At 43.5% G+C, this 22,637-nt stretch overlaps 1 protein-coding gene across 3 annotated transcripts in view; it reads left to right on the top strand.

The window, feature by feature from the left end:
• Positions 1 to 10,676: 10,676 nt before the first annotated feature.
• LOC118394622 (cell adhesion molecule DSCAM-like) overlaps positions 10,677 to 22,637 on the top strand; it is a 136,567-nt gene continuing 124,606 nt past the window's right edge. For all 3 annotated transcript variants that reach the window (XM_052519552.1, XM_052519544.1, XM_052519554.1), the window contains exon 1: positions 10,677 to 11,475. In XM_052519552.1, coding sequence (XP_052375512.1) covers positions 11,433 to 11,475 — 43 coding nt within the window. In that variant the 5' untranslated portion in view covers positions 10,677 to 11,432. The remainder of the gene's footprint in view (positions 11,476 to 22,637) is intronic.

The raw sequence follows: 22,637 nt of genomic DNA, 5'->3' as shown, positions 1-22,637 counted from the left end.
GGCATGGTCCTAGGGCTCAGGTCCTCCGAGAGAGAGAAAGAAAGAGAGAAGGAGAGAATTAGAGAACGCACACTTAGATTCACACAGGACACCGAATAGGACAGGAGAAGTACTCCAGATATAACAAACTGACCCTAGCCCCCGACACATAAACTACTGCAGCATAAATACTGGAGGCTGAGACAGGAGGGGTCAGGAGACACTGTGGCCCCATCCGAGGACACCCCGGACAGGGCCAAACAGGAAGGATATAACCCCACCCACTTTGCCAAAGCACAGCCCCCACACCACTAGAGGGATATCTTCAACCACCAACTTACCATCCTGAGACAAGGCCGAGTATAGCCCACAAAGATCTCCGCCACGGTACAACCCAAGGGGGGCAACCCAGACAGGCCGACCACAACAGTGAATCAACCCACCCAGGTGACGCACCCCCCAGGGACGGCACGAGAGAGCCCCAGCAAGCCAGTGACTCAGCCCCGTAACAGGGTTAGAGGCAGAGAATCCCAGTGGAAAGAGGGGAACCGGCCAGGCAGAGACAGCAAGGGCGGTTCGTTGCTCCAGAGCCTTTCCGTTCACCTTCCCACTCCTGGGCCAGACTACACTCAATCATATGACCCACTGAAGAGATGAGTCTTCAGTAAAGACTTAAAGGTTGAGACCGAGTTTGCGTCTCTGACATGGGTAGGCAGACCGTTCCATAAAAATGGAGCTCTATAGGAGAAAGCCCTGCCTCCAGCTGTTTGCTTAGAAATTCTAGGGACAATTAGGAGGCCTGCGTCTTGTGACCGTAGCGTACGTGTAGGTATGTACGGCAGGACCAAATCAGAGAGGTAGGTAGGAGCAAGCCCATGTAATGCTTTGTAGGTTAGCAGTAAAACCTTGAAATCAGCCCTTGCTTTGACAGGAAGCCAGTGTAGAGAGGCTAGCACTGGAGTAATATGATCAAATTTTTTGGTTCTAGTCAGGATTCTAGCAGCCGTATTTAGCACTAACTGAAGTTTATTTAGTGCTTTATCCGGGTAGCCGGAAAATAGAGCATTGCAGTAGTCTAACCTAGAAGTGACAAAAGCATGGATTAATTTTTCTGCATCATTTTTGGACAGAAAGTTTCTGATTTTTGCAATGTTACGTAGATGGAAAAAAGCTGTCATCGAAATGGTCTTGATATGTTCTTCAAAAGAGAGATCAGGGTCCAGAGTAACGCCGAGGTCCTTCACAGTTTTATTTGAGACGACTGTACAACCATTAAGATTAATTGTCAGATTCAACAGAAGATCTCTTTGTTTCTTGGGACCTAGAACAAGCATCTCTGTTTTGTCCGAGTTTAATAGTAGAAAGTTTGCAGCCATCCACTTCCTTATGTCTGAAACACATGCTTCTAGCGAGGGCAATTTTGGGGCTTCACCATGTTTCATTGAAATGTACAGCTGTGTGTCATCCGCATAGCAGTGAAAGTTTACATTATGTTTTCGAATAACATCCCCAAGAGGTAAAATATATAGTGAAAACAATAGTGGTCCTAAAACAGAACCTTGAGGAACACCGAAATGTACAGTTGATTTGTCAGAGGACAAACCATTCACAGAGACAAACTGATATCTTTCCGACAGATAAGACCTAAACCAGGCCAGAACATGTCCGTGTAGACCAATTTGGGTTTCCAATCTCTCCAAAAGAATGTGGTGATCGATGGTATCAAAAGCAGCACTAAGGTCTAGGAGCACGAGGACAGATGCAGAGCCTCGGTCCGATGCCATTAAAATGTCATTTACCACCTTCACAAGTGCCGTCTCAGTGCTATGATGGGGTCTAAAACCAGACTGAAGCATTTCGTATACATTGTTTGTCTTCAGGAAGGCAGTGAGTTGCTGCGCAACAGCCTTCTCTAAAATCTTTGAGAGGAATGGAAGATTCGATATAGGCCGATAGTTTTTATATTTTCTGGGTCAAGGTTTGGCTTTTTCAAGAGAGGCTTTATTACTGCCACTTTTAGTGAGTTTGGTACACATCCAGTGGATAGAGAGCCGTTTATTATGTTCAACATAGGAGGGCCAAGCACAGGAATCAGCTCTTTCAGTAGTTTAGTTGGAATAGGGTCCAGTATACAGCTTGAAGGTTTAGAGGCCATGATTATTTTCATCATTGTGTCAAGAGATATAGTACTAAAACACTTGAGCGTCTCTCTTGATCCTAGGTCCTGGCAGAGTTGTGCAGACTCAGGACAACTGAGGTTTGGAGGAATACGCAGGTTTAAAGAGGAGTCCGTAATTTGCTTTCTAATAATCATAATCTTTTCCTCAAAGAAGTTCATGAATTTATCACTGCTAAAGTGAAAGTCATCCTCTCTTGGGGAATGCTGCTTTTAGTTAGCTTTGCCACAGTATCAAAAAAGGAATTTCGGATTGTTCTTATTTTCCTCAATTAAGTTAGAAAAATAGGATGATCGAGCAGCAGTAAGGGCTCTTCGGTACTGCACGGTACCGTCCTTCCAAGCTAGTCGGAAGACTTCCAGTTTGGTGTGGCGCCATTTCCGTTCCAATTTTCTGGAAGCTTGCTTCAGAGCTCGGGTATTTTCTGTGTACCAGGGAGCTAGTTTCTTATGAGACATTTTTTTAGTTTTTAGGGGTGCAACTGCATCTAGGGTATTGCGCAAGGTTAAATTGAGATCCTCAGTTAGGTGGTTAATGGATTTTTGTCCTCTGGCGTCCTTGGGTAGGCAGAGGGAGTCTGGAAGGGCATCAAGGAATCTTTGTGTTGTCTGTGAATTTATAGCACGACTTTTGATGTTCCTTGGTTGGGGTCTGAGCAGATTATTTGTTGCAATTGCAAACGTAATAAAATGGTGGTCCGATAGTCCAGGATTATGAGGAAAAACATTAAGATCCACAACATTTATTCCATGGGACAAAACTAGGTCCAGCGTATGACTGTGACAGTGAGTGGGTCCAGAGACATGTTGGACAAAACCCACTGAGTCGATGATGGCTCCAAAAGCCTTTTGGAGTGGGTCTGTGGACTTTTCCATGTGAATATTAAAGTCACCAAAGATTAGAATATTATCTGCAATGACTACAAGGTCTGATAGGAATTCAGGGAACTCAGTGAGAAACGCTGTATATGGCCCAGGAGGCCTGTAAACAGTAGCTATAAAAAGTGATTGAGTAGGCTGCATAGATTTCACGACTAGAAGCTCAAAAGACGAAAACGTCATTTTTTTTTTTTTGTAAATTGAAATTTGCTATCGTAAATGTTAGCAACACCTCCGCCTTTGCGGGATGCACGGGGATATGGTCACTAGTGTAGCCAGGAGGTGAGGCCTCATTTAACACAGTAAATTCATCAGGCTTAAGCCATGTTTCAGTCAGGCCAATCACATCAAGATTATGATCAGTGATTAGTTCATTGACTATAATTGCCTTTGAAGTAAGGGATCTAACATTAAGTAGCCCTATTTTGAGATGTGAGGTATCATGATCTCTTTCAGTAATGACTGGAATGGAGGTGGTCTTTATCCTAGTGAGATTGCTAAGGCGAACACCGCCATGTTTAGTTTTGCCCAACCTAGGTCGAGGCACAGACACGGTCTCAATGGTGATAGCTGAGCTGACTACACTGACTATGCTAGTGGCAGACTCCACTATGCTGGCAGGCTGGCTAATAGCCTGCTGCCTGGCCTGCACCCTATTTCATTGTGGAGCTAGAGGAGTTAGAGCCCTGTCTATGTTGGCAGATAAGATGAGAGCACCCCTCCAGCTAGGATGGAGTCCGTCACTCCTCAGCAGGTCAGGCTTGGTCCTGTTTGTGGGTGAGTCCCAGAAAGAGGGACAATTATCTACAAATTCTATCTTTTGGGAGGGGCATAAAACAGTTTTCAACCAGCGATTGAGTTGTGAGACTCTGCTGTAGAGCTCATCACTCCCCCTAGCTGGGAGGGGGCCAAAGACAATTACTCGATGCCGACACATCTTTCTAGCTGATATGCACGCAGAAGCTATGTTGCGCTTGGTGATCTCTGACTGTTTCATCCTAACATCATTGGTGCCGACGTGGATAACAATATCTCTATACTCTCTACACTCGCCAGTTTTAGCTTTAGCCAGCACCATCTTCAGATTGGCCTTAACGTCGGTAGCCCTGCCCCCAGGTAAACAGTGTATGATCGCTGGATGATTCGCTTTAAGTCTAATACTGCGGGTAATGGAGTCGCCAATGACTAGAGTTTTCAATTTGTCAGAGCTAATGGTGGGAAGCTTCGGCGTCTCAGACCCCGTAACGGGAGGAGTAGAGACCAGAGAAGACTCGGCCTCTGACACCGACCCGCTGCTTAATGGGGAGAACCGGTTGAAAGTTTCTGTCTGCTGAATGAGCGACACCGGTTGAGCGTTCCTACAGCATTTCCTTCCAGAAACCGTGAGAAAGTCGTCCGGCTGCGGGGACTGTGCCAGGGGATTTATACTACTATCTGTACTTACTGGTGGCACAGACGCTGTTTCATCCTTTCCTACACTGAAATTACCCTTGCCTAACGATTGCGTCTGAAGCTGGGCTTGCAGTACAGCTATCCTCGCCGTAAGGGGAGCACAGCGGCTGCAATTAGAAGGCATCATGTTAATGTTACTACTTAGCTTCGGCTGTTGGAGGTCCTGACGAATCGTGTCCAGATAAAGCGTCCGGAGTGAAAAAGTTGAGGAAAAAATAAATAAATATATGAACGGTAATTAAAAAGTGAAACCCGTAAAGTTGTCAGGTAGCAAAATAGGTTGGCAACAAAACGCACAGCAATTCGAAAACAAGCCTGCAAGTTGTGACCGGAAATGACGGAATGACCGGAATTGTTTCTTGTCTGTAACGGCGTTCGTCTGTCGAAAGAGAGTCGGACCAAAATGCAGAGTGGTGGTTACTCATGTTCTTTAATTCAAAATATGTACGATACATGAAATAACTTAAATTACAAAAACAACAAACGAAACGCGAAAACCTATACAGCCTATCTTGTGAAAACAAACACAGAGACAGGAACAATCACCCACGAAAACACTAACAGAATATGGCTGCCTAAATATGGTTCCCAATCAGAGACAACGATAATCACCTGACTCTGATTGAGAACCGCCTCAGGCAGCCATAGACTACGTAGACACCCCACAAACCCCTAAGACAAAAACACACCACAATAACCCATGTCACACCCTGGCCTGACCAAACAAATAAAGAAAACACAAAATACTAAGACCAAGGCATGACAGAACCCCCCCCCCCCCTAATGTGCGGACTCCCGGACGCACCTCAAAACCATAGGGAGGGTCCGGGTGGGCGTCTGTCCATGGTGGCGGCTCCGGCTCGGGACGTGGACCCCACTCCATAAATGTCATAGTTCCTCCCCCTCGCGTCCTGGGATAATCCACCCTCGCCGCCGACCATGGCCTAATAGTCCTCACCCAGAACCCCACGGGACTGAGGGGCAGCTCGTGACTGAGGGACAGCTCGGGACTGAGGGGCAGCTCGGGACTGAGGGGCAGCTCCGGACTGAGGCAGCTCGGGACTGAGGGGTAGCTCGGGACTCAGGGGTAGCTCGGGACTGAGGGGAAGCCCAGCACTGAGGGGAAGCCCAGCACTGAGGGGAAGCCCAGCACTGAGGAAAAGCCCAGCACTGAGGGAAAGCCCAGCACTGAGAGGAAGCTCAGCACTGAGAGGAAGCTCAGCACTGAGAGGAAGCTCAGGCAGGTAGTTGGCTCTGGCTGGCGGATCTGGAAGAGTCTGGTTGACTGGCAGATCTGGAAGAGTCTGGTTGACTGGCAGATCTGGAAGAGTCTGGCTGACTGGCAGATCTAGCTGCTCTGGCTGCTCCATGCAGACTGGCAGCTCTGGCTGCTCCATGCAGACTGGCAGCTCTGACTGCTCTATGCAGACTGGCATTTCCATGCAGACTGACAGCTCTGGCTGCTCTATGCAGACTAGTAGCTCTATGCAGACTGGCAGCTCTGGCTGCTCCATGCAACCTGGCAGCTCTGGCTGCTCCATGCAGACTGACAGCTCTGGCTGCTCCATGCAGACTGGCAGCTCTAAGCAGACTGACAGCTCTGGCTGCTCCATGCAAACTGGCAGCTCTGGCTGCTCCATGCAGACTGGCAGCTCTGGCTGCTCCATGCAACCTGGCAGCTCTGGCTGCTCCATGCAGACTGGCAGCTCTGGCTGCTCCATGCAACCTGGCAGCTCTGGCTGCTCCATGCAGACTGGCATCTCTGGCTGCTCCATGCAGACTGGCAGCTCTGGCTGCTCCATGCAGACTGGAAGCTCAGGCTGCGCTGAACAGGCAGGAGACTCCAGCAGCGCTGTAGAGGAGGAAGGCTCTGGAAGCGCTAAACAGGCAGGAGACTCCGGCAGCGCAGGAGAGGAAGAAAGCACTGGCTGCGCTGAACAGACGGGAGGCTCCGACAGCGCTAGAGAGAAGGAAGGCTCTGGCTGCGCTAAACAGGCGGGGCGCACTGAAGGCCTGGTGCGTGGTGCTGGAACTGGTGGTACTGGACCGAGGACATGCACAGGAAGCCTGGTGCGGGGAGATGCCACCGGAGGACTGGTGTGTGAAGGTGGCACAGGATGGACCGGACCGTGAAGGTGTACTGGAGAGCCTGAGAGCAGGGCTGGCACAGGACGTGCGAGGCTAGGTAGGTACACAGGAGGCCTAGTGCGTGAGGCTGGCACAATTTTCACCAGCCGACTAACACGCACCTCAGGAAGAGTATGGAGCGCTGACCCAGGTGCCATCAAATCCCCGACACGCTCCGTCGGGGCGACTATCTTGCATACTACGCCAAATCATCTGCTCTCTCTCTTCACTCTCCTCCAATTCCATTAACAACTCCTCGAGTGTCTCCTCATCTCCCATCTGTTCACTCTCCTCCATTCTGTCCAATAATTCCTCGACCCTCTCAGACTCAGCCCTCAGCTTCACCGATAGCTCCGATAACATCCATGGCTCCTTACGGTAAACAGGGGGAGTTGGCTCAGGTCTGAACCCTGACTCTGCCACACTCTCCCTGAGCCCCCCCCCAATAATTTTTTTGGGCTGACTCTTGGGATTCCTTTTGCGCCGCCGTGCTTGTCTCTCCAACTCCATTCTCCTATAACCCTCTTCGCACTGCTCCAGCGAATCCCAGGCGGGCTCCGGCACTCTCTCTGGGTCGACCGCCCACCTGTCTATTTCCTCCCAAGTAGTGTAGTCCCGATATTGTTGCTCCTGCTGCCGCTGTTGCTTCTCCTCATACCAGCGCCTCTCAGCTCTCACTGCCTCCAGTTCTTCTTTGGGGCGGCGATATTCTCCAGGCTGATCCCAGGGTCCTTCTCCGAACAATTCATCCTCCCATGTCCGTTCCTCTTTTCGCTGCTTCTGCTGTCTCTGCCTGTCACCACGCTGCTCGGTCCGGGTGTGGTGGGTGATTCTGTAACGGCGTTCGTCTGTCGAAAGAGAGTCGGACCAAAATGCGGCGTGGTGGTTACTCATGTTCTTTAATTCAAAATATGTACGATACATTAAATAACTTAAATTACAAAAACAACAAACGAAACGCGAAAACCTATACAGCCTATCTTGTGAAAACAAACACAGAGACAGGAACAACCACCCACGAAAACACTAACAGAATATGGCTGCCTAAATATGGTTCCCAATCAGAGACAACGATAATCACCTGACTCTGATTGAGAACCGCCTCAGGCAGCCATAGACTACGTAGACACCCCACAAACCCCTAAGACAAAAACACACCACAATAACCCATGTCACACCCTGGCCTGACCAAACAAATAAAGAAAACACAAAATACTAAGACCAAGGCATGACATTGTCTAGTCTCTAGTTGGTATGGAGCTTAATGGCTTACAGTGCCTTCAAAAAGTATTTTCTGTGTTAGTCTGAATTAAAAATGGATGAAATAGATAATTTTTCTTAACCATCCACAATATGACAAAGTAAAAACGTGTTTTTAGAAATGTTTGCAATTGTATTGAAAATTAAAAACTGAAATATATATCATTTACACCCCTGAGTCAATATATTAGTTTATATATATATATTAGTATAACCTTTGCACATCTGAATTTAGGGATATTCTTCCTTGAAGATTTTCTCAAGCTCTCTTAAATTAGATGGGGAGCGGTGGTGAAATAGCAATCTTCAAGTCTTTCCACAGATTTTCAATGGGATTCAAGTCTGGACATTGGCTGGGCCACTCAAGGACTTTAACATTCTTGTTTTGAAGTAATTTCAGCATTGCTTTGGCTGTATGCTTGGGGTCACTGTCCCATTAGGAACGTAAATCTTTACCCCTCAGTCTAAGGTTGTTTGCACTCAGAAGCAGGTTCTCATCAAGGATCTTCCTGTATTTGGCTCCATTCATTGTTTTTGTCTCATCAGACCACATACTCTTTTGCCTTATGCTCTGGGTCTTTCAAGTGCCTTTTTGCAAACTCCAGGTATGCTGTCATGTGCATTTTTCTCAGAAGTGGCGTCCGTCTAATAAAGCGACCAGACCCCTCCTCTACTCCGGCCATCCCCTTTCTAAACTACTGTATGTAGCAGAAAAAACAACTATTGCTAGATTAACAACCGGCATCATTAACAGGTTCAAAATAAATCCTGTTTTTAGTTTTTGGCATGGCGCTGGATGCTTTATGTATAATGCATCATAATTCCATGTCCATCCCCTCAGCTGGGAGAGTGCAGAGCAGCCATGGCAGGCCCATTGAGCAGCCTGGTTGATAATGAGAAGGAGCTGGAGTAGACGAGCCCCTCAGGTGGTCTGCTAACAGGATTGCTTCTCGTCATCTGTAGGAAACAGAGGTCGCATCCACAGGCCATCTCTGTCTCGGACATCACATCAGCAATAAGCACCAGTAAACAGCCAAAGCCACTGAACAGGCAGCCTCACAAAGCTACATTCCTTTTCCTTGGGGCTGGGTCAATTGTGCTACTACAAATGAACAAGCTTACAAACACATGCACATAGTTCCATACTAGAGCAGACTATTCTAAATCCAATGTAAGTGGCCTGCAGGTATGTTGACCCACAGGCCTAACTCCTCTTCCTATCCTTCCCTGATCTCACTTTAATGGAGTGCTCATATGATAAAAAAATAAATAGTGTACCAAATTAAATGAAAGCTAGACCATTTTAATTGGATTAAATCTCTTATTTCGTCTCGAGAACAGTCTAGTGTAAGTAGCTGTTACTGAACAAAGGAATGCTGTTGACGAGAGATGCTGGAACAGTGTGTTGTGAGCGAATGAGAGAGACTGCACTTCCAACCAGGAAGAGGACACGTCCTCCTACAGCACCGTCCTCCTCACCAAGTTGAGAGACAGAGATAAAAACTATCAACAGAAAATCTGACCCGCATTCATCCTTTTAAAATCCCTGATTTTAAGTCAATTATTCAACAATGTCCACCAGAACGTATCCTGCTCCTTTTCAGTAGCTAGGATTTTATTAGGATCCCCATTAGCTGTTACAAAAGCAGTATTTACTCTTCATGGGGTCCTCATGAAACAGGACATAATACAGAACAGTAATGGACAAAACAGCTCAAGGACAGAGGTACAGTTTAAGTCGGAAGTTTACATACACCTTTGCCAAATACATTAAAACTCAGTTTTTCACATTTCCTGACATTTAATCAGAGTACAAATTCCCTGTCTTAGGTCAGATAGGATCACCACTGTATTTAAAAAATGTGAAATGTCTGAATGTTAGTAGAGAGAATGATTTATTTCAGCTTTTATTTCTTTCATCACATTCCCAGTGGGTCAGAAGTTTACATACACTAAATTAGTATTTGGTAGCATTGCCTTTAAATTGTTTAACTTGGGTCAAATGTTTTGGGTAGCCTTCCACAAGCTTCCCACAATAAGTTGGGTGAATTTTGGCCCATTCCTCCTGACAGAGCTGGTGTAATCGAGTCAGGTTTGTAGGCTTCCTTGCTCGCACACACTTTTTCAGTTCTGCCCACATATTTTCTATAGGATTGTGGTTAGGGCTTTGTGATGGCCACTCCAATACCTTGACTTTGTTGTCCTTAAGCCATTTTGCCACAACTTTGGAAGTATGCTTGGGGTCATTGTCCTTTCTAAGACCAATTTGCGACCAAGCTTTAACTTCCTGACTGATGTCTTGATTTGTTGCTTCAACATATCCACGTAATTTTCCTCCCTCATGATGCCATCTATTTTGTGAAGTGCACCAGTCCCTCCTGCAGCAAAGCAGTGTATGTGTGTATGATTAATTTCAACTCCATTTAAAAATAATATTTTTTAGAAGATTATTTCCCACAAACATATCATTGAAAAAAACTCAAGAACCTCGAGTCAAGAACATTTTGAACGCTAATCCTGTGTACCTCTCCTGTATAGAAAATACGTTTCTAGTCATGTCCCTAGTTTACCTTAATAAACGTAACATTTATTTACGCACGCCATCTGTGCCTGTATAACACCGGTGCGTAAAATGTTCTCCTTGTTAACCGGCTCTTCAGGTGGGCCTTCTTTAACTGCAAAATCCCCCTCCTTACTGTAAATGCTCTCACCTAGCGCCTAGGAGGACTGTCTATCTATCGCCTCTGCTCCTTTAAGGCAATGAGGAATTAAAGCGGCTGCAAAGGCAGCGGAGAGGGTTATTCTGTAGTGCTCTGAGGCAGCGAGGGTTAGCGCATGGACCAATGCGATTAAAAGGGCAGTGGGAAGATGCGCGTGCTTGCCTCTTGCTGGACGGAGAGAGGTGGTGAAGATGGTCTGACTTCAGCTCATCCGGATTGGGTTTTCATTCTTATTGAACTGAACATTGACTCTTTATTTTAAGTTATTTTATTTCTCACATTTTGATTTCAAACCTGATTTTATTTTTCAGTTTTCGTTTAAAGATGCGTTTTTGTGGATTCCACATCGTTATTGTTTAGGTGTCCCCGTTTCACACCCGGAGATTTATTTTAGTACCTACGGTTGCCCGCGTGCCACTACCCTGACTCAGCATCACACCTGGGCTGCAGGCGAGCACTGTAGCCCTCTCGAGCATCCCTTTGAAGAGCAGGGAAAGTAGCAATGCACGGAGGGCCAGCGTAGAGCTGCGTAGAGTCGGATATCACAGCTTTAATCAAGACAATCAGAGAGGCACATATCCTCCAAGCTCAAAGAGGGGTCTGAAAAGGGGAGAGGAAGAGTAGGCTACGAGAGCACCAGGGAGGGCGTTATAGAGAAAAAAAAGGAGGAGACGGTAAAGACATTATTATCAGCAGAGAGTTGGACTGGTTACTACAAGCTAGTAGCAAATGTTTAACATTACACCTGCCACACAAAACATCATTATAGGAAAGCAGCTGTCAAAGAGTGCGGAGGAAGACGAGAAAGCATAGCTTGGGGGGATTGAACGGAGCAGGGCATGTGGATATTGGCTGTTATCTTTTTCCAGAGCATCTTAAATGGTAAGTTTAATTTGCTAATTTTAATGTTCATTAGTTATGTCAGTAATTCAGTGAGGAATGTAAAATAGATGAGGGGGGTGGAGGTCACCCGTGTTACACATTTTATGGTTGCCAACGGTGCTAGGGAGAGAGGAACGGGAGTGAAATGTGCTTTAATCTATTTTAACTATACGCCACATCATTGGTCAATATTTGATAGATTCACATAAATTGTGGTAAGGCAAGGAAAATATTTTTTATGATGCCTTCATTCTTCAATTGCATTTTTCATTGATTGCTGAGGAAATAAATGTATGTTCGTGAGAGGCTTGATAAAGTAGACGTGACCTTAAGGTTAAAACCTTAATTGTTGTCAGTGGCAATTACTACATCGAATTTAATCATTTTTTACATGCCTGGATATTTATGCCGGTCGGCTATGTCAGTCAGTAGTAGCATGGGCCTCAATAATGACTGACGTATTTTATATACTGGAAATTTGGTTTAACCCCCTTCCCCTCCCCCATCCAAGCTATTTATTTAGGGTTGTATATTTTCAAGTTCAATGTAAGGTATTCAAATTCGAAAGGATATTAGACACTTGTAAAAGCTTGATCATGTAGCCTATAATTTGACTCTATCCTTAGAGATGTATGATATTAGATTAACATAGTACATTGATTTTGAATAAATGCATTAGTTTTCAGTAAAGTTTTCATTAAACAATGCGATACATTTCTAGCCCGTTTCACAGGTGTGTAGCCAAATGAAGACTTGTACAGAAACAATAATTTGTGTACAAAGGAGATAAGAAAATGTAAGCCACCAGAACCTGATAATGATGCAAAATGGAAAGGCACCCCTGTAGACACTGCAGACAAATAGTTTTGTTGTTGTTGTCATTTCTTATTGAGATAATGCTGCTAAATAGACTTGAAAGAGCTTGCAGTCCATATATGATCAATTCATATTGATTTGCAACCTAAAGATGAAAAGGACCAATAAATGATAGAAAGACTTTCTCTATGCATTCACTTAAAAGGTATGTGTGTGTGTGTGTGTGTGTGTGTGTGTGTGTGTGTGTGTGTGTGTGTGTGTGTGTGTGTGTGTGTGTGTGTGTGTGTGTGTGTGTGTGTGCGTGGGTGGGTGTGCGTGCGTGCGTGCGTGTGTGTGTGTATTTGTGTACTGTGTGTGCTTTCATAAATCTATGAATCTGCAATGTGAAGCTGATCGGTGAAAGCAGTAAATGTATACAATTTATTACTTACACAGGATCAAATAAACCATTATTTACTGCATATAAGGGGGTTATGAAAAGGCTGGGTGTGTATGAAAAGGGGAGATGGAGACTGAGAAAACACAGAGGTTGAAGAAGGGGGGGAAACGGAAAGAAAATATATCTTCTTACAAACTGTACAAGCTGACAAGATGGGGGCATTGCAGATATTTTAAGTAAACAGGGTAGAACCTCTGGTTGTGGTTATGTCGTAGAGGGTCGCTGAATTTACCGCATCAGGCAAAAAGGGGGCATTGGTGGTTTGGGATTAACCCATTGTAGCACATTGAGGGACATTCATTTTATACCAACGCAGATGTGACAAGGTGAACCCAACCCACTTGACAAGAAAATCAGTGGTTCCTTTCTACTTCCTTGTTTCACTCCACTCCCCTCCCCCCAAAATAATATTAAATGATACATATTTGACTATCTTCCCTTTTTCCCTTGTAAGGCTATTCTCAGTCAGCTGCTTATTGACATCCAGGTTAGGCTATTCCATCTCTACTCCACATAATATGGTATCTCCCTCACTCACACTGGCTTCTGTGGAAACTGGTAAAATAACAATAAGGATTTGTGATTAATCATTAGAATTGTGCCGTGACATTAGATCAACTGTCAGGCCAGGCTGGATCCATATATAGTTCCAGAAGCCTTATATTGGCAACCTAATATAATAATAGAATAGAGGGTACATGCAAACATGTATTTTATTATTTGGAAATGGCTTCACCCTTCTGTGTTGTTCTATTGTTATCTATGTTATGCCTTTTTGGACGATGGGTATAGAATGCAATTGGAGCTGGAATCTTGTTTTATTTTGCTGCACTGTATTTCATTGTATTCTGTGGTTGGATATCTGAAGATAGCGATTATCATGATAATGATGAGGTCTGTATTGACTGAGCTGAGCTGACAATGGCAGAATGACGACCTTGTAGTTAATTGTTGCTTTTTAGAGTTAGGTTTGTCTATGGAGATCCAATTAAATTACTATTCTAAATACCAAATTCGTATTCTAATTCCTACATCTACAGGTCTATCACATGTTCACTGGCCTGTCTCTATGGAAACCTCCATTATGGGTGTCAGGAAAGTGTGAGTTTGACTAAATAAGGCTATACACTGGGTGGGTGACCGGGAATTGCTTGATAAGGGCCCAGCCACTTCCTGTGCCCTTATTTGGCATATTCTGGCATAATGATAATTGAGGGAATTATACCTGAATTGCACAATAAAAGATACAGCTAAAATATATAATTTTTGAGGGAACTGGGCCAGTAGATTAGTTTTCTCTGTTGTAATTAGTCTCCAAATACAACATTCTACAGGTATGATATTTATAAGCCTTCTTTAAATTTGTATTCTGGCTTATTTAGACATTGTGCTCTCATATTAACTCCATTTATACATATTATCTTAAGATATTGGGATTTTATTTTGAACCATTAAAGCATTTATAAAACATGAATTAATAATGCAATATGGAAATTAAAAAATGTATTTATTTTGTGTACTGTGGGTTACCTTTTATCATTTTTATTCAAATTGAAATGTAATTAAGAGATAAAGTAGGCTATAATAGTTATGTTTAGATGGCTGAGGATTTTGCCCTCTAAAAGATGCCTTAAGGCAAAACCAATCCAAGCTCCAATTCTGTTTTTAAATACATTATGCGGCGAGGCAGCTCACACAGGGCCATTATTCATGTGTTGCATGTTTTGTCACAATTGTTTTGAACATTCATTTCAGGACGGATGCCCGACTGAGCATTCTGCTCAATGCATTGTCAATGAAGATTTAATCAAAAGTGCATTTCAGTGGCTTGGAAATACAATGACATTTCAAAAGGTGCCAAATAATTAGTAGGAAAACCCTTTGTTAGATTGACTTTAGATGTAGTATAATGCTAGCTAGCTAACTAAGATTGAGGGGAAAGCACCGGATTTTAGCCAACTAACGTTAGCATTACGATCTATTTTTTTGCCAACTTTGCTAGCTAATTATGACATTGCCATCTGTCTAAAGAAAAATGACAACATGATACTCATGGCGAAGTTGTTTACTACTAAATATTTGCAATGTCAATGTATTTCCAGGCCACTATAGTGTAATTTAGAGAAAACAGTCATTCGCCCCCGTTCAGAATGACTGGGCAGCTTTTTGGGCACCACTATGGCAGAGGGCTGCTTGAGAATGTTCATAGCAATGGGAATTCTGAACATAGGCGAATGACTGTTTTGTCTGAGGTGTAAACCATAGATTTCAGCACAATGATTGAGAGACAGACCTGAGCAAGGCCGTTTGAGATGGCCTATACCTTCTTTTGTCTTACACTAAGGTAAATAGGTCATGTACACATTTCTATCTCAATCAAAATGCCCTTCTTTCTCATTGTCGAGTGATGATTATGTACAAAATCCTTTTCAGAAAAGATAGTCCTCGTAGGGCATCTAAATAGCTGCCAACATCACTTAGCCCGCCCAGTTAGCATTAGGACCCTGAGAAGTAAAATGCAATGGAGACTGGGGGCAGATTGATTTGACTTAACTTGGCTGAGAGGAGGAACCTGTGTTTCAGGGGAGTTCATATGCTGGGGGCAATTAAGGCAGCACACTGATTTAGAGATCCATCTGTTCCAGTATAGTGAGGTGCTCCTCTTGTAAGACTTATGCCCTTGAATCCTCCATATCTATTTAAAGATCTTTAAGACTTACCGTCTTTTGGTAGCAGTGGCCTCATGCTGGCAATTGAGGAGGACTTAGATCTAAATCTAAATCAGTATTATTTGTTTAAACCTATTTCCAGTCAGGGAACAGGGTCGTTCCATTTGATTTCAATCACTTTTTGACGGCACTGCTTTTCATTTGAACAAAATGTTCAATCCATATTTGCCCATGGTAGAAGTGGTAAGAAAGTGACTTTTCCAACTTGAATGACGTAACATTTATGAGACAGATGTGCAGATCATTTAAAAGCTTACAAACAGTTGTCAAACTATTTTACAATTTCTTGAAAAAACAATTTTCAGCCAAAACATGACACACACACTCAAGAGTATGCTGTGTCTCAACCAATGGCGGACACAACAGGAGACACCTCAGAGGATGTAAAATAGGGTCTAAACTACATTACTGATGTTAAAGGTTAAAAGTTGAAAACATTTTTTTCCAAGAAATTATATAACAGTTTGACAATATTGTTTGTAATTGTATTTATTGAACCCTTATTTTACCAGGTAAGTTGACTGAGAACACATTCACATTTACAGAAACGAACTGGGGAATAGTTACAGGGGACAGGAGGGGAAATTATAGCAAACTCAACTGTTTATCTTTTCCAGTGATGAAGATATGAGGGTCTCAAGGTTGGGTGGGGTATGCTTTGAGCACACTTACATGTTTGGTCAATCAGGTACAAAAATTTACTTTCTGAACACTTCTACCATGGGCAACAATGTATAAAAAGTTCATTTCAAATCAAATGGGGTGCGTTCAAAAAGTGATTGAAATCAAATGGAATGACCCAACAGTCAACTAGGTATCCGAGCAGCACGGTTGACCTACCTATGAAAATGTGTATAGTAAGGCAATAAAATATAGTCGCTCTGTATGCATTGATAGATACATATCTGAGAAGTAGATGTGAGTTCAGTTCAAACATGAATTCAGCACTTGTTTAAGGTCAATTGTTCTCTAGAGTCGTTCCCCTTTGAGAGGGTGTTTGCTGGTGAAAAGTGTGAATGGTTGCGTTGTTGTTATTCCTGAGGAACTGTTACTAATGGTAATGTCTGATGATGGAGACCCTGATGTGTAGTAATGGATCTCCCAGTTCACACATTCTGACTGCATAATGAAGATGCCTACTAAAGATGTTCAGCAACCGTCTTGCAGTCTAATTAGTAATGGGGCATGGGAGACTCACAGGGGTGGTGGTATGTTTCACTGAATGTAAAATCTAATTACAAATCAGACTCTGTATCCTTAAGGATTCTGCTGAATCAGAACAATATAATTGCATGAGCACCATGTAAATGTCTTTCACATTAATATGTTAACTATACTGTTTAGCATCGGCTGGGGAAAAAAACTCACACAGATTTACGTGTTTGATCAACCGGGCAAAGACATGACATGTTATTTTATGTAATGTTATTTTAAAAGGCCGAGCACTTAGAAAAGTGGCATGGTGAAGGAACAATGAGACAAAAGCAGTTTTTAGAGAACACTGACAAAATAAATACATGCACTAACATTCTACCTATGTCTAATGCACACACTGTGTTTTGGATTAGGACTACTATATATGCGTGGTGTGTATATTTTTAAATTTTTATATTTCACCTTTATTTAACCAGGTAGGCTAGTTGAGAACAAGTTCTCATTTGCAACTGTGACCTGGCCAAGATAAAGCATAGCAGTGTGAACAGACAACACAGAGTTACACATGGAGTAAACAATTAACAAGTCAATAACACAGTAGAAAAAAAGGGGAGTCTATATACAATGTGTGCAAAAGGCATGAGGGAGACGAATAATTACAATTTTGCAGATTAACACTGGAGTGATAAATGATCAGATGGTCATGTACAGGTAGAGATATTGGTGTGCAAAAGAGCAGAAAAGTAAATAAATAAAAACAGTGTGGGGATGAGGTAGGTGAAAATGGGTGGGCTATTTACCAATAGACTATGTACAGCTGCAGCGATCGGTTAGCTGCTCAGATAGCTGATGTTTGAAGTTGGCGAGGGAGATAAAAGTCTCCAACTTCAGCGATTTTTGCAATTCGATTTTTGCAATTTTTGCAATAGAGCTCAAGTATGATGTAGTGCAACTCATAAGAGTGCAGTGAACAGGACAGATGTTGGAAGAGTGGTTGATGTGGCTAATCAAATCAAATTGTGTTTGTCACATGCTTTGTAATCAACAGATGTAGACTATCAGTGAAATGCTTACTTACGGGCCCTTTCCAACATTGCAGAGAGAAAAGAGAAATAATAGAAAAGTAACAACATGAGGAATAAATATACAAAGAGTAACGATAACTATTCACAAAGTCACAAAGATCACATATCATTTTTGAGGGACAGAACTAATCGGTCACTTAATCTAGTACCCAAATGCACATGCTTTGAACTACACAGCCATGGGAATTAACTGGATGGATCCCTATATGCCCAATGCACATGTTTGCTCTGGTACTGTATGGATGGATTACCTTGGTGACTCTCACAGTGTGTGTCTGGATCTCTTGGCAGGTTGCTCACATTCCATCTGCTTCCCTTTGTCTTATTGATCTACACTCTTTTACCTTTCTTAGTGTTGAATCTATGTCCTTATCACAGCTAAACTTCTCAATCAGTCATTCTGTAAGATGCAAATACTGTTTGTGTTCACAATATTCAAACTTCATATCTGATTTCAGAATGCAGAGAAAGAGACACAAACCACAGTGTATGAATGAGCCTGCATTCAAATGAATTTGGATCCGTCACCAATTTGATGTTTTAATATGCAGAGTTGCACCTTTAAAAAGAGGTGGATCATATTTAAAGAGTCCCCAGGAATCAGTAACTTTGTGAATGTTGGCAAATGTCTCATTAGAGTGTTGCTAGCCTGAGCTTTATTATGTGTTGCTTTCCCTCTCTCTATCAGCCTTTCCCCAGAAGTGATTATGCTAATTGCTGTTTGATCAGATGATTAAATTATAATTCGATTAATCCGGAGTACTAAATGCTCTGAATACATTTGCTTCTGCTTGGCTGGCTGGCTGGCTTTACAGAGCTAACGTTCCCTGTCACACGGTGAACACACAGGAGAAAGGGACAACCCTAGAGGAGAGAAGGAACATTACAGTTTTTTGGAGGGATGGTGTGTAGTGAGGAAGGGGGATAACAAAGAAAGCAAGGGTAGTGACTGAGAAGAGAGAGGAGGGGGCAGGTTGGCTGTGGGGTTCTTTAGGGAACACATGCTGTGCTCCTTAGTGTTAAATAAATATGTTTGCTTTACGGATTGGATGTGATAAATGTTTAATATGTTTATAAAGATTGTCAAATAGGTCTGGAGTATGTAAGTGAGTGTGGCACTTAGCATATTTAAAGGGCCCTGGTTATGGTGCAGCTAATAAGATGACAGGAGCCAGCTGTTGTGACATTAGCACTGACACACTTCACAACGCCAGCTGTTCATGACTGAATTCTCTTTGACAACAGTGGAATGTGGATCAATGGAAGTAACAACAATATGTGATGACATCACTTCTGTTGGTTTCTCAATTAGTGTTACATCACTGACTAACAATAAATGGGGCGTTTGCAACATATTTGACATTTGCTACATGATTTATGATCACCTGGGCATCACCTGTTCACCTATTTTAATTTTCACTAGAATTTCTCCTCTACACTGTAGTATGTGTACATTTGCCACCACTCTGGAAGATCCTGTTCCCATAGCGAGCATGCAGGTTGGCAATTATGTATATATGCATGACAACATCATTGATGTCCCTGCACCTTACTGTTTGGTGACATAATAAGGAGTGTTGACCAGTACATGCTATCCCCAGTATGTGAAGCTGATCATTTCTGACCAACAAGAAACACCTCACGGCCAGACCTGCCGTGTTGTAAGATGGCGACCCATTACAAAATACTATTTGAGTAACTGCTAATATTATCAATAGTGCATCATTTATTTTCTGAGAGATATTGTTATTTTCAAAGTCAACGTTGTGTAGTTCTAAAAAGTGGAGAATCAATTGTTTGGAATTGTAACAGTAATTGCTTATCTACCTAGCAACTGCTTTGTTCTATTCTGATTGGTCAGATTTAGGTTAATTGTTGGAGGAGAACAGGAAGTAGTTGAGTTCATGGATGGCAGTAACTGTGGTCAGTCCATCATTAATTCTGCAGATGTGTAATCTGTCTCCTTCCAGTGTTTGTCTATATAGACAGTCATCCACCCATCCACCATCTAAATAACCCTCAAACTGCACTATCAACAGTATGCAATAAACTTAATTACTCTAACTTTGTGTGAGGAAGCTAAGCAGGGTTGTCTGTCAAAATACTGTTGAGCCCATGTGCTCTTCTTGACCTGGGGTGTGTTCAGTTCAGTTTAACGCTTGCTACGTTACGTGACGGTTTGTACTGAACAACACATTTCCCCAAAATGCTGCATTCTATAACAGCCTTTGAGGTACACTCTATGTACAAATGTATGTTGACACCCCTTCAAATTTGCGGATTTGGCTATTTCAGCCATGCAGCCATGCAATCTCCATAGACAAACATTGGTATTAAAATGGCCTTACTGAAGAGCTCAGTGACTTTCAATGTGGCACCGTCATAGTGTGCCACCTTTCCAACAAGTCAGTTCGTCAAATTTCTGCCCTGCTAGAGCTGCCCCGGTCAACTGTAAGTGCCGTTAGTGGAAACTTCTAGGAGCAACAACAGCTCAGCCACACAAGCTCAAAGGCCAAACAAGCTCAAAGAACAGGACCGCCAAGTACTGAACCGCGTAGAGCGGTAAAATAGTCTGTCCGCAGCTGCAGCACTCACTGCCAAGTTTCAAACGGCCTCTGGAAGCCACGTCAGGAGAATGACTGTTCGACAGGAGCTTCATGAAATGGGTTTCATGGCTGAGCAGCCGCACACAAGTATTTTATTTATTTATTTAACCTTTATTTAAATAGACAAGTCAGGTAAGAACATATTCTTAGTTACAATGACGGCCTACCCCGGCCAAACACTAACCCAGACGATGCTGGGCCAATTAGGCACCGCCCTAACGGGACTCCCAATCACGGCTGTTTGTGATACAGCCTGGAATCAAACCAGAGTCTGTAGTGATGCCTCTAGAACTGAGATGCAGTGCCTTTGACCACTGCGCCACTCGGGAGACCGAGTGTCTAAGATCATCATGCGCAAACGTCGGCTGTAGTGGTGTAAAGCTTGCCGCCATTGGACTCTGGAGCAGTGGAAACGCATTCTCTGGAGTGATGAATCACGCTTCACCTGGCAGTCCAATGAACAAATCTGGGTTTGGCGGATGCCAGGGAGGCACTACCTGCCCCAATGCATCGTGCCAACTCTTTGGTGGAGGAGAAATAATGGTCTAGGGCTGTTTTCATGGTCCGGGCTAGGCCCCTTAGTCCCAGTGAAGGGACATCTTAACTATACAGCATACAATGACATTCTAGATGATTCTGTGCTTCCAACTTTGTTGCAACAGTTTGGGGAAGGCCCTTTCCTGTTTCAGCATGACAATACCCCAGTGCACAAAGCGAGGTCCATACAGAAATGGTTTGTCGCGATCGGTGTGGAAGGACTTGACTGGCCTGCACAGAGTCCTGACCTCAACCCCATCGAACACCTTTGGGATGAATTGGTAAGACAACTGCGAACCAGGCCTAATCGCCCAACATCAGTGGGCAATTAGGCTGAATGGAAGCAAGTCCCGGCAGCAATGTTCCAAGAGTGAAACAAGTGGAAAGCCTTCTCAGAAGAGTGGATGCTATTATAGCAGCAAAGGGGGGACCAACTCCATATTAATGCCCATGTATTTGGAATGAGCTGTTTGACAAGTAGGTGTCCACATACGTTTGTTCATGTAGTGTGTGTTTGATCCCGTTTGGTCGGTGTGGCGAGGTGTGGCCTGATCAATATGGATGTGACCATTAGAAATCGCAAAAAACCTGTGCAGCACACCATACGCAATCACCCTCTGGGCCACCATAATCACGTTGTCTTCAACTGGTTGTACAGTACCATTTCTGGTACAAAGGAATCCGACAAAGGATATAAGAAAGATTCAGCATACTATACTCAAAAGGTTCACAGATCTTTCTTTATTCAACAGTCCAGTGTGACCATGTCCTTCTCATCTAAAATGTTGCCACCCAGCATTGGTTTACTTGGATGTCATTAATTCAAGATGGTCTAGCATCTTGGCATTATCCCTGTAGGTTTAAGCAGTGGTTTAGTTTAGTCTACACACATTGACTTCCCCTTGCTCTCCCCTCTGCCGCTCACAGGCTTTGACAAGGGGATTAGCTCCAGCTTGCCATAAATACATCATGTTGTTTTAATTTCTGTTAATTTGTTTGTGGAAAGTCTACCCAATATGAAGAAAATGCTGCACTCGAAATTTCTTGAGAAATTTGCAAAAAAACCTTTGTATTCCCTCATTGGCACAGATAGATTGAATCAACCTAGAAAAGTCTGGGCACTGAGGAGGACAATCATTGAGCAATTTTAAGAACTTGGTATTCTCATAAGAGTAGTTATAACAACAATTGTTTTCTCCCATCCATTTGATTGAATATACAAAAGTGTTTGCTCGGTTAATGTCTGTAGACTACAGCAAAAGAGGGCTGTGCAAGCCTTCATTCTCATCGACGGGGCTGTAATGGAACAGGTTGAGAGCTTCAAGTTCCTTGGTGTCCACATCACCAACAAACTAACATGGTCCAAGCACACCAAGACAGTCGTGATGAGGGCACGACAAAACCTATTCCCCCTCAGGAGACCGAAAAGATTTGGCATGGGTTGTCAGATCCTCAAAAGGTTCTACAGCTGCACCATCGAGAGCATCCTGACTGGTTGCGTCACTGCAAGGCACTACAGAGGGTAGTGCGTACGGCCCAGTACATCACTGGGGCAAAGCTTCCTGACATCCAGGACCTCTATACCAGGCGGTGTTAGAGGAAGGCCCTAAAAATTGTCAAAGACTCCAGCCACCCTGGTCATAGACTGTTCTCTCTGCTACTGCGTGGCAAGCGGTACCGGAGCGCCAACTCTAGGTCCAAGAGGCTTCTAAACAGCCTCTACCCCCTTGCCATAAGACTCCTGAACATCTAATCAAATGGCTACCCAGACTATTTGCATTGCCCCCCCCCCCTC

Source organism: Oncorhynchus keta, chromosome 1 (genome assembly GCF_023373465.1).
Source record: "Oncorhynchus keta strain PuntledgeMale-10-30-2019 chromosome 1, Oket_V2, whole genome shotgun sequence".
Classification (NCBI taxonomy): Eukaryota; Metazoa; Chordata; class Actinopteri; order Salmoniformes; family Salmonidae; genus Oncorhynchus; species Oncorhynchus keta.
Note: the sequence above shows the minus strand (reverse complement) of the source record. Positions and strands in the feature narration are given on the sequence as shown.